Below are 12605 nucleotides of genomic sequence, written 5' to 3' on the forward strand. Positions count from 1 at the left end.
CGTTCTTCAATCCCTTCTGTGTGACATTAATGCCCGCTCACTACCACTTTTGAAATGTCCTATACGTGGACTTGTTTCGTCACATGCACCCACGCGTACTGAGCCGAAGCCACTTGTCGATGACACACAAGCCTTGTGCCCCTGCATTTTGCCCAGGTTTATATGTTCTATAAACTCGTACCACGAAAACTGCGGCCCGAGTTCACCACATTAAAGGCACATACCACATAGTCATGAGAAAAATACCCTATTGAGTACAGTTCCGGCCATTAATAAGTTTTCAAGGCTGGCATCTTTGTACTGGTGTCCTTCTCCGACGGGAAACGTGAAACCTTTTGAATGTGTGAGGAAGAGTAGCTGCTTCGAGTGCAGTGGAGAGTTAAAGTGTTGAAGATGATGTAGCCGCGTTACCAAAACAGGTCATCTCTCCTCTATAAACCCCAGCTAACTCCATATGGGGAATCCCTGGTTTGTGTGTGGGTCTTTTTGGCCCCCCCCCCCCCCAAAACAAAGCGGCCATGATCTTGCCTTGGCTTATTCTACTACAAATGAAGGTTGCAGGATCACCTTCTGTCTAGGTTACATAATGATCAAGCTTGCTTCCCTCTGCACCCGTTGCTTCTTCTCAATTGGGAAGAGGTGATCATTTTAGGGGAATGCCATATATATATATATATATATATATATATATATATATATTTGGGTCGGCCACCACCTTCTGGCTGCATTTTCTGATTAGGGGAGATCTACTTTGGTCTTTATGGAATCATGGATATGTGATAACTCTATTGTATTTGGCCACCTGCTCACTCACGAGATGAGCCCTACATGGTTGTATGCGGTGGTGCGATGATCCAAGTTGTGCCTGCTCAAGAGAAGATGAAAAATTTGTGATAACTCTATTGTATTTGGCCGCCTGCTCACTCGCACGATGAGCCCTACATGGTTGTATACTGTGGTGCGATGATCCAAGTTGCGCCTGCTCAAGGGAAGATGAAAATTTATCGGCTTCCATTTTAAACATGGCTGGCTTTGCCAACTATGACATATTTACAGATGATGCAAGCTTGCAGGGCGGATAGTAGTAATTGGGAGCTGCCCATTCCCTGTCCTTCATGGCGAAATTGAAAAGAAAGAAGCTCTTTTTGCTTTAAAAGATCTGCACTTTTTTAAACTAGGCTCTCCCTGCTTTTTGCTTGTGAAAAGCAAAACTTGGTGGTCATCACACATTTATTGAAAGGGGCTTTGGTGTGCAGTAGCAACACCGACACTTCACTATGACAGTGAAATGATTGCACCATGCTGTCCTAAAAAGAAAACTGGGAGGCTCAATAAATACTGCCATATTGCCAATCTAGAGGAGTCCGATTAGAGAAACTATTGTTCTAGCTATGGTGCCTCCTCATCAAAACATCATCCTCTGCTCCACCCCTCACCCACCTCATCATCGGCTTGCTCTGCACCCACGTCAACAGCATCTCCCCAATACTAGTAATCTCCCTCATGGTGACTTGTCCGGCCCCTGCCGCATTTGGCCCTCTCCATGCGATCCTCCGAACCATGATGAAGAAACAGCAAACACACTCCCTCCTGCAAACTTGGTATCATTAAAGCTTGCATCAGCTCGTGACACAAAGCTCAGCCCCAGCTTTCTCAGCTGGGATGAAGTGACTACCCAGTGCCGCTTGGCCGGGCCTCTCATCCTTGGCAACCTTCTTACATCCTTGCTCCAAATGATTAGCACCACTTTGGTTGGGCATGTCGGTTCCATCGAGCTCTCGAGTGCCTCGTTAACCTACTCCTTCTGCACCGTCACTGGCTACAGCATACTAGTATGTTCATAATCAATCGTTGTGTCTTTTCAAAGCTGACAAGCTCATTCATGTTCATCAGAGTTATGTCTACATTTCATGAAGCTGCCCTAACTTATTTCTTGTTTTTGCATTGTATATATATCGGGCACCATGGTGTGACTGTCTAGATGGGAATGAGTGGAGCTTTAGAGACTCTTTGTGGTCAAGCGTTCGGAGCAGGGGAGTATGGCAAAGTGGGTCTTTACTTGCACAGGTCCATTGTTGTACTAAACACTGTGGCAGTGCCGGTGGCAATCTCATGGCTCTATATTGAGCAGATATACCTGGCGTTCGGGCAAGATGCGCAATTAGCAAGCAAAGCAGGGGCATATGGTGTCTTGCTAATACCCACGTTATTTGCAGTCTCATTTTCCTTTCCCCTTGTCAAATTTCTGCAAGCACAGAGACTTGTTGTCCCGGTCTTTGCGTGCTTCATGATGACATTAATCTGTCATGTCCCCATCTGTTGGACTCTGGTATTTAAGTCTAGCCTGGGCTACAAAGGGGCTGCTCTTGCAAACAGTATTTCTAGCTGGCTTAATACTCTCCTCCTCTCCCTCTATGTGGGATTGTCCCCAAAGTGCGCAGCTTCTCGGGTGCCTATCTCACGAGATACATTGCAGGATGTTACTGGTCTCCTCAAAATTGCAGTGCCCGCAGCATCAATGCTATGGTAAGAGAGAGAGAGAGAGAGAGAGAGAGAGAGAGAGAGAGAGAGAGAGAGAGAGACCATTCTATCTTGGTCTTTTAACAGTATGCTTCTCCTTCTGTGCTTGTTTCAGCTTGGAATGGTGGGCATATGAAGTCCTGGTTGTCATTTCTGGGTTTTTATCCAATCCGAAACTACAGGCGGGGGTCGTCGCAATCTGGTTAGTCCAACCATCCAGATTCCCATTTTCTGCTGACATTATTGACAACTTCTAAAGAGCTTCTCTTGATTTGTGACTGGAATGTGCTTCTCAATTTATATGCCTACAGACACTAAATTAGTTCTCTGGCTTTTAATAAGAAGTGTGAATTCAGAGACATTACTATACACGATTCCAGGCGGCATGGCAGCCGCTGTAAGGTAATATATAACAATGCCTGAAAACCCTTAAGTTCATGATACTTTTGTTATTGTATTGCAAATTCGTGAAGCTGGAGAATTTCCTTGGTGACACACAGCACAAGAGTGTCCAATGAGCTTGGAGCTGGCAACCCTGAAGCCGCCCACGGTGCAGCAAGAGTTGCAAGAGTCCTTGCTCTGATGGAAGCGGTAATTGTTATAGCCTTTCTTTTTCTTGCTCGGAGTGTGTGGGGATACATGTACAGCAATGACAAAGAGGTGATTGATGCCGTAGCGAGCTTTGTACCGTATTTTGCAACCTCGTCGGCTCTGGATGCTTTGCAAGCTGTGCTTTCAGGTATGAGACTGACAAAGGAGTTTTGTTTATGCAACTACAGCTTGGTTGCCTACTAATGAGGAATATATTGTATGCATCTGCATGTACTGAAAGCATGTCTAGAAGAGGTAAACAAGGCATGAGACTCTTGTGTGGTGGTTTTTGTAGGGGTTCTAAGAGGGGCGGGGCGAATGAGAACTGGGGCATACATCAACCTAGTCTCATTTTATGTTGTTGGGCTACCAACAGGATGTCTACTGGCATTCATAGCTGGAAGAGAAGAAAAGGTTGGTCTCAGAAGTAAAAGTTGTGATATCTTCATGTAATATTGTCATTTGCCAGCAAGAATTAATAATGGTAGAAGGTAATGTGACAATGTAGTCAAGTAACGGCAGTGGTCACATGATGCATAGTTATCAATTACTTTTTGGAATAAGTCTGTCTTGCATGGCCACACATGCACCAGTTATTTGTCTTAGGATGTGGTCATGTGTGCATCAGTCATCAGTAACATATAACTGGTGCAACTATGCCGAAATTGGCATAGTTACAAGAAGGCTTGCATAGTTGCATATAAGACAAATAACTAATGTGTGTGTGACCATGCAATTATATGCAACAATGCAAGGTCTTCTTGTAACTGTGCCGATTTCAGCATAGTTGCACCAGCGGTGCACGCATGACCGCATCCTTAGCAAACTCCATCAGCCTGCAAGCAGTGGCCATGCATAGGCAATAAACTATGTTGCATGTTGTTAACAAGCTTAATCATATTGTTTGCATGCAGGGTTTGTGGCTGGGGCTAATTGTGGGTATTGCAGTTCAATTTTCTTCTTACGCGACATGCATCCATATGATGGACTGGCACAAACAGGTTAGATAATTATGGTAATTCATTAAATCAGTTATGTCACAAGCACTCTTTTTGGCTTGTCGAAAGGGCGGATATATCAACTATAGTGCTGACTATCCTTGTTGCTAGTTGGATTGTTTGGCTTAAATTAGTTTGTGGAAGAAAAGTTTGATTGGTGATTGAGATGGGAATTACTTATTAGAAATTAACTGTATGAAAGCATCGATGAGAGTTTCATCATATTGAAGATCTAAATCATACATGGAGCATAAAAGCTAGGATAATGGAACCCATACAACTGGAATGATGACTTAATCTACTTTTAAAGAGGGTAGTTTCTATAGAAGTCCTGAAATTTTCACTTATTTCATTTTGTATCACAGGCTAAGAAAGCTGCGGCTCGTGTGGGAGTAATATAGTTCAATCTTCTTGTTCCTGTGTAATTTTTTTATCTGATGGGCTAGAGCCTTGTTTTTGCCGAGTCTGGCAGTACTGGCGTACCCCCTCCCCTCCCTTGCACTTGTGAAGAGGAGAATTCAAACCTTGGTCCAAATGAGTTAGTCTTTTACATTTAAGGGACAAGTGCATTCCATCCCCCCCCCCCAAAAAAAATGGTTACAACTTGTACTTAGATAGACCTACTGTGATATGCAACTATTTTTACCAATCTCTTGGTTGATTCTCTTGATTAACCTACACAAGAAGATATAGAAATTCTCATGTAGGAAAACGGAGTCTTCTCGTGTTTTTCATACAAAGAATAACATCATGAGCTTCTGCTCGAGAGGCACCGCATACCTAGCTAGGTACAATTGGGGGCAGGGGACCATTGGCCCCCCCCCCCCCCCCCCCCCCCCCCCCCAACTGGGCCGGTGGTCCCCTGCCCCCAATCGTACCTAGCTAGGTATGCGGTGCCTCCCTCACAGAAGCTCATGATGTTGAGGTGACAATGTGGGAATTATTGCGAGAGTTTGTCCAAAACTCCTTGTGCTACCCAAAGGCAAAGCCCTGGTGTTACCTGCCCTTTTTGGCCTTGGCTAAAATTCTAACCTTGTGGAGCAAAAATTCTGATTAAAGAATGAGATAGGAACCACTTTATGATAAATTTTTGAGCGTGCGAAGGCAGTGATGAGAACTCCACGATGGTGAAGATCTAAACTATATTCATGAAGCATAAAGACTAATATAAGAGAACAACTGCACTTGCAATGATGACTTACCAAAAGGGCCCTGTGTATATGGCAAGCAATGTGAAATTTATACTTCTTGAATGCTAGTATAGACTTTTTTCCAATTTTGGTACTTATTGGAAATATTTTAAAAACCTATTCATATTATGGTGCTATAATATTGGCCAAATTTCTCAAATGTTAGATCAAGTTGCACTAGCCAAGCCAAAGAGGGAAATATGCATCAAGACACACCCTCAATCACATAAACCATCTGACCTCTCAATCACAAACCATCTGACCTCTCAATCACACCATCTTACTCTCAATCGTAGCATGTAGGCAATGTAGACATTGGTGTTATCAATAGGATGAGGAAACATTGTTAATATACGCACCAAGACACATGGTGACTACTCTTTGTATGTACATCTTGATAAGCATGGACACAAGCACTCAACACAAAAAAAGATCACATATTCACTCACTCAAAAACAAAGAGAGCCTACATGAAATTCTCACACATACAAATAGTTGAAAAGCACTCATGCTCACACTTGGATATGCATGAAACACAAAATTGACTATACAATCTTGACACTACAAGAGGCTTAAGTCAATAACGACTTGTTTAATGCAAAGAGTAGAAGGATTTGAAAAAAGGTGGGATGGACAAATTTTTTTTTTTTGGCAAAATTTTTGTAGCCGAAGTATAGGGTTCATAACATAACATTTATATGGACATACGTGATAAAATGATTTAAAGATTTGAAATAAAACACCTTCCCCCTTTGTCCTCTACATAGGTATTTGCCATCCAAATGAGCTTTTGAGCTATGTACAAAGCCAAGAGTTGTATACACTCTCTTATCTCTTCTCCTTTTTGCCTCTTCACAAGCCCTACATATACTCCTTTTCTCATCCTACCCCCTACCATCCTTCTACCCGAGATTATTTGTCGTGTGATTGTGCGTGCGTGTGTGTGTGTGTGTGAGAGAAAGGATTTGTGATTATGTGTCCTACTATGTCGCTCATAGCTCTTGTATGTGTGTTTTTCTCATTGATAATGCTTTAAGCTTCCAAATGTGAGTGCCCTTTCTCTCTATGCACGTGTACTTACACAAAAATACACAATTACACTCACAAATTCATAATCATTTATGTGCACTCACTCATATATATATATATACTTGTATACACTCATTTATGCACACAAATCGCAAACAAATGCATAGAATTGAAGATGCTTGTAGAAAATGTCAAACAAAAACAAATTTAGAATCTCCCGTATGCGTACGCGAAGCATGCAATCATTTATCCACATAATGGAACACAAAACATTCACAAATGTACACATGCATGCACACAAATACTCACAAACACATATAAACCTATTGTGCATTAATATTTACACCGATGCCACTCACCACATGGAGCGTCATAAGTGATTGCAAACACGTCCATTGAAGGATGTGGGTTGCTTGTGGGATGACCTAGAGGAGATGTGGAGTGTCAATGTTGACAAGGGCAAGAAGTGTAGTTGGTAAGTGAATGTCATCAGAGTTCACCAAAGGTGATTGGGTACAAATGAATTTGTTATTTGCCTTTGGACCACCATTGCAAAGGAGGCTCCTTGGTTTCAATAATCACAAGGACAAGGGGACTAGAGCTACTGTGTATCCACTCTTTGTTCAATGTCAAGCATGAGGCTGTAGAAACTTGCTCAAAGACCATCTCCGCCACATTGCGAGAACTTGTTCTAGTAGTTTTGTGTAGTGTCACATTGCAAAGTCTTCAATACTCCTGATTGTGTGTCCATTTGTTTGTGTAATCATTTTTTGATCGACATTGCTAGAGTAGCAACGACTTCATAGCTTAGTATGGCTAAGAGCCTAGTGACCTAGAGTCTGAGTATAGGAGTCGTACGGTTCCCTACTCTGGGATACACATAAATGTGTGTGTGTGTGTTAGCAATGACTTCATAGCTTAGTATGACTAAGAGTCTAGTGAATAGGAGCCTATGAGAATAGGAGTTGTACGGTTCCCTACTCTAGGATATGCATAGGTGTGTGTGTGTGTTACATTCTTATTGATAGCACAAGCAACTTAAAAAACAAAGTACAAGTATCAAAGATAAACATCCAATATCAGTAGACATATTATTCTTTGAGTATCCAAAACAATAATACATCTAAAAGTGAGGAGGAATTTTTGTAGTGAACTTCCTCCCAATCATTAAAAAGACAAGGTAGAACTTCACGTACCTACACTCAAAGTAAACACGAAATCGCAGGGTTACGGATCTGAATCCGATTGGTTGCTTATGATGATCGTGCAACACTTACTCAATCTGTGTACCTTGCAATTCTATTCTACCATTAAAATCTCTAGTCATCCTCACTGGTTGATGATTACAATCTTTTCCTAATTTTGAACTAACTCTCTATTGTTGTAAAGAGGTCAAGAGCCAAGCATGTAGAGGTCATTTAGACTCATGTACAAGCAACCTACAAAGGCGCTATGCATATGTATCTCAAGTCTTATCAATACTGAGCCCTTATTTTGAAGCTAGTTGTTTCAGATATGTAATGCAATATTTATAAGCATTTTAACAAGATTATTCATGAGAAAATAAGCAGCATACCCCATAAAACATGCAATAGTATAACCATCAAGCCAACTATGTCTTTTGTGTCCACAATAGCGCCATGCATTAACACAAATGCTTGGCAATCCAAATCCAAGAGAACAAAACCTGGCCATTTGAATAATTAGCATCCTCTTTTCCCAGAGCCTATACACCTCAAGAGCCATCAATGACCATCTTACCAACTATTCACCTCCACTAAACCCTTCAATAGAAGGTAGAAAGAGGTAGCCTAAAGAAATCATCAGCCTTGTGCTTGCTCTAATCAATACTCCCAATCCAAGTTGTAGCCAATATATTAAGAGCCATAAAACCTCACTATCATCCTATTTGAAACTCAAATGCTAAGAGAGAAAAATGGAAAGAATGTCATTCTTCAACTATAGGAATTTTTATGTATGTTACATGGTAGCTACGAGGCAAAACATTACATTTTCAAAGTGAGCGGTTAGTCAATATATGGCTAATCCTGGCAAACATCATTGGATAGCTAAGAAACATAGCCTCAAATACTTGAAGGGTACAAAGAGCATGTGTTTACGCTTTGGTAATAGTGATGCATCTATTTTTGGTTACGCGAATGCAAATTACATCGGTTGTAGATACAATAGGATATCTACGTTTGGCTACATTTTCATATTTTCATGAGGAGCCATTTCTTGGAGATCATCTCTTCGAAGATTGTATGTAATCTTCCACTACATAGGTTAAGTACGTTGTAGCATCGGATGCTAGCAAGGAAGCTATAGGGTTAGCACGTTTAGTGGGAGATTTGAACATTCAACATGTTCCAATTTTGCATTGTGATAGTTAGAGTGCCATTAATTTAGAAAGGAATCCCATATTTCACTCCAAGTTGAAACACATTGAGGTGAGGTATCATCTCATTTAAGATGCATTGACAAATAAGGGCTTAGAGCTTGTCAATTTTCACAATGATAATAACCCCAGCAAATGCTCTTGCAAAGAGCCTAGCTACAGAGTGGTTTGCACATTGCATCGACTTAATGGGTATACGGTAAATAGATTTGTACAAGGGTGAAGCCGTTGTGCTCCATGGTTGTACATATTAGCTTTAGTCATCACCACTTATGGCCACATTAACCTATAAGTGGGACATTGTTGGGGTAAAGGCATGTGGCCACCTACCCATAACTAACACCCTCCACTTACTAGCTCACTAATACTATGTGACCCTTCTCATATATACAATAAAAGCAACATACTCTCTCCTTCTAGTGTGTTGTTGAGTCCCAAAATTACTTTTCCCTTCCCTCACACATGCGCTCGTGTACACTATCTCCCATACAACAGGAGAGCATGAAAAGCGTAATAGCCATTTGATAAGAGGATGTGTTATTACGTGAGGGAAGGGAAAGAAGGGAAACTTTGCTGATATTACGCAATGTTATGAGTCCAATTAGACCAGTAAGAGGAATGTCCTCAACACTACGTAATATTAGCGGTGTAGAGATATGTAATTCTTTTAGGTAGATTGAGAAAAACATCCGTAGAATTATTTGCTTACCAAAATGTAGAAACCACCTTAGAGAGGAAGTTTCTATAAGTTTGCTTCTTGGCAACACAAATATTTTCAAAATCTTGTATAACTAAATATAGACACCCTATAATGATGTCACTAACATATGAGAATATACATTTTGAAGCATCAAAGATCCACCAAAATATGTGCTTGTGTCTTTTCTACATAGGGAACATAATGGGTATTTTATCCGTGGTTGTTGTGTATCCGAATGCCTCAAGGAATTCTTGAACAAAGATAATCATATCAGGAATTGGTATGTCGTTGAGTCTAAATTTGTTACTATCAAGCCATTAACAATCTTACCCAATTGGTTAAAGTTAATAGTTGGTATGCTGGGTGATTTGTCTAGCCTCACCACAAACCAATGTTCTTTTAGTTATTAATCGTGCCATTGTCCAACAACTGATCCATCTAGTTTCTTCCTTAATCTAGGAGGTGGGTAGGAGAGAGTTTATGTTTAAACACTCCAGATAATGTACTAGAAATACAAGCACCCTAATAGTATTATTGAGATGAAATAAACATGCTATGTCAGTCAAGTAGTGTAAGAGTGTGGCAAAAGCCAAATGTCGGCTCATGGAATGGATTGGAATATGGTTCAACCCTTTACCAAGTAGTACACAAGTATGGTCATCTACAACGATATTGAGATCTGTTGTGTATAAATGTAACCAATACTCACCAAACTCTTTATAATATTGTGTATTTTTTGTAATCACATTCAATTCCTAATGAATTTGATTTAAAAAATCTATAGAGTAGACAATTTTTTTCAAAAAATCATCATATTTCCAACCAATTCTAATAGCTTCAAGAAGAGTAAGATTACCAAGCACAATGTCAAAGCATTTGAAAAGAATATGGATGGGTGGAAAATAGTCTAATTTTTTACTAGTAAACAGGCAATAAACATACAAATTTGACTCCCATGGCTCTTTCTAGATACATATTATGCTAGCTACATTTTCTTTTACCTGTCAAAAAAGGTCAAGAGTTAGGGAGTTGTCCTACAAGATATCCCTTCTCTCTCTCTCTCTCTCTCTCTCTCTCTCATGTAATTTTTGATGCTATATTACCAATGGAGTTTCTATTGCCAATACTAAGAGTTACAAGTGATCTAGATGGGTGGGTCATGAATTGTTGAAGCGATTAGAAAACCCTGAACAACTAGATGAGCAAAGGTTGGCTGTCATTGCATACATCTATGCTCATATTAGGAAACAAAAACAATTCTTTGACTCTTTTGCTTATAAAAATATTCAAATAAGGGGATCTTGTATTGGTATATTCTTTAAAGCAACACATTCCAAAGTTCAAGAAAAAGAGACAGTCCATTTGTGATTGACCACTTTAGATTGGGAAATCATGGAAAACTAGATTTGTGGATGTCATTTGTGAAAATATAATATTCCATTGTGACCAATGATCTTCTAGAAAGAATGCATGCAACAAAGGAACGCAAGTTCAATTGCCAACAGATCATTGAAGAAGCTCAAGAAGAGGCTCACATTTGAGTTTTGAAGCAGAAAGAGGCACTGCGAGACTAGTCCCAAAAATCTTGCCGGTCAATACAATTCAGGTCAAAGCTCTACAATTCACTCAGACTTTAGTAGAAGATGAGGTAGAGATGGATGATGAGTGGCTCAATGGTCTCAACATGAGGATAAAAGTGACCCTAAAAGATGGATTCATCAAAGCATTAGTAGATATAGGTGCCAAGATAAACATAATAAGTTATTCCACTTACAAAAAGGCAACAACCCAACCCTTGGAGTATTGCAAAGCTAAAGTGAAGGCATGCCATAAAGAATTTACTCCAACCTTGGGAATGATTGACCTCAACATCTTTGTGCATGGATTTCCTTGCCCACACACATTTATCTACATTTTAGACAAGCACGTGAATGAAGATACGATACTAGGACTTCCATGGATGCAAACATATCCAACTGTTCAAAAGATTTCGATGAAAAAGTCTTGAACTTACACTCAAAGGAGGGAAACTAAAGGTACCATTTTCTTACAGCAAGGAAGAAAGGAAAGCAAACCTATTGGCTTCAAAGTCAACAAAACAAAGTCCAAGCACAATTCTTATATCAATTGCTAAGCACAAGATCTATCCTCAAAGCACAGGCATGCATGGAACTAGGAAGTATTGGTGTTAACAAGTGCAACGTGTGAACCTACTCTAGCTTAGGGGATGATTTCAAGAGGCATGGTCAACCAGGAAAGAAGGGGTGCATGTATCCTATATGAAGAGGGACTTGCCTCAAGCTATGTATCCCATATTTAGTTAACTAAATCAGCTATGGTGTATGATTTCTTCCTTCTCCCTCTCTCTCTCTCTCTCTCTCTCTCTCTCTCTCTCTCTATGTGTGTGTGTGTGTGTGTGTGTGTGTGTGTGTGTGTGTGTGTGTGTGTGGACTCGCAGAGGGCAAAATACCCGTTTCCTGTACATTGGCGACCATGTTTTCCAAGCCCCCTCTTGGGAGATGAAGACAATCGGCTGGAGGACTTTCTTGGAGCAACACATATAGAGAGAAATTCAAAGCATTGCCTTCTGGTCATTATGTCAATTGGAGGCATCGACTTCTCACAGTAGTGGTGACTGCATTATCAATAGTCTCTCTTGTTGCAGTGCATGCTCTTGTGATGCCCACATAATGTGATGTCAAACTTGGTGCTACTGTTGCACATCACCAGCCTGCTCATGTTGGGCTCATGCCAAGATGCAAGACCAGCTGCACCAATTCAAATACATGCACAATCACCCATTGTTAGTCCAACAGCATTATGTTGTGTACAGAGAAAATCTGGAAGCCTTTGCCTCTCTACTCACTACACCTAGTGCATACCATATTTTGTGCCTTATCATCTACGAAATTTGTTGTCATCTATTGCCAGGTCTTATCACCGTGAGGAACCAAGGTGTCCTACCAAGCATGTACAATATGGCATCCAAACTGACATTTGAATCCAGTCGCCAACTCAACAAGAAATCCATGTATATACAACCCATCAAGATTGCACCTTGACTGCACACAGATTGAAATTTCTTGGTGCCGCTTCTAGCAAACTCACATGCGTATGAACATGTTTCCCTTCCCTTTGCAAGAATTAAAGGATGTGGAAAATTTATCTTTATTAACTTA

The 12605-nt window shown here is 40.5% G+C and overlaps 1 protein-coding gene across 2 annotated transcripts; it reads left to right on the forward strand.

Moving 5' to 3' along the window:
• Positions 1-504: 504 nt before the first annotated feature.
• Positions 505-4760, forward strand: LOC147441340 (protein DETOXIFICATION 16-like). 2 transcript variants are annotated; one of them, XR_015184314.1, is made up of 8 exons: positions 505-1832; positions 1982-2526; positions 2636-2722; positions 2866-2922; positions 3021-3111; positions 3197-3259; positions 3407-3525; positions 4026-4055. XR_015184314.1 is itself a non-coding variant. In XM_086483011.1 (8 exons), the coding sequence occupies exons 1-8, from the start codon at positions 1392-1394 to the stop codon at positions 4508-4510; spliced, it is 1611 nt and encodes a 536-aa protein (XP_086339137.1). In that variant the 5' UTR covers positions 511-1391; the 3' UTR covers positions 4511-4760. The 2 variants fall into 2 exon arrangements, 1 of the variants encoding a protein (XP_086339137.1); XM_086483011.1 differs by adding an exon at positions 4475-4760 and having other exon boundaries at positions 511-1832; positions 3021-3259; positions 4026-4112.
• The last annotated feature ends 7845 nt before the right edge of the window (positions 4761-12605 follow it).

This window comes from Adiantum capillus-veneris, chromosome 15 (assembly GCF_014529385.1).
Source record: "Adiantum capillus-veneris isolate H3 chromosome 15, ASM1452938v2, whole genome shotgun sequence".
In the NCBI taxonomy this organism is placed as follows: Eukaryota; Viridiplantae; Streptophyta; class Polypodiopsida; order Polypodiales; family Pteridaceae; genus Adiantum; species Adiantum capillus-veneris.

Excerpts from the sequence above, each read along its gene's own strand:
- LOC147441340 (XM_086483011.1), top strand. The coding sequence starts at position 1,392 with ATGGTGCCTCCTCATCAAAACATCATCCTCTGCTCCACCCCTCACCCA. Across the intron at positions 2,527-2,635 it reads CCCGCAGCATCAATGCTATG|CTTGGAATGGTGGGCATATG; the intron begins GTAAGAGAGAGA and ends TGCTTGTTTCAG. Across the intron at positions 4,113-4,474 it reads TGATGGACTGGCACAAACAG|GCTAAGAAAGCTGCGGCTCG; the intron begins GTTAGATAATTA and ends TTTGTATCACAG.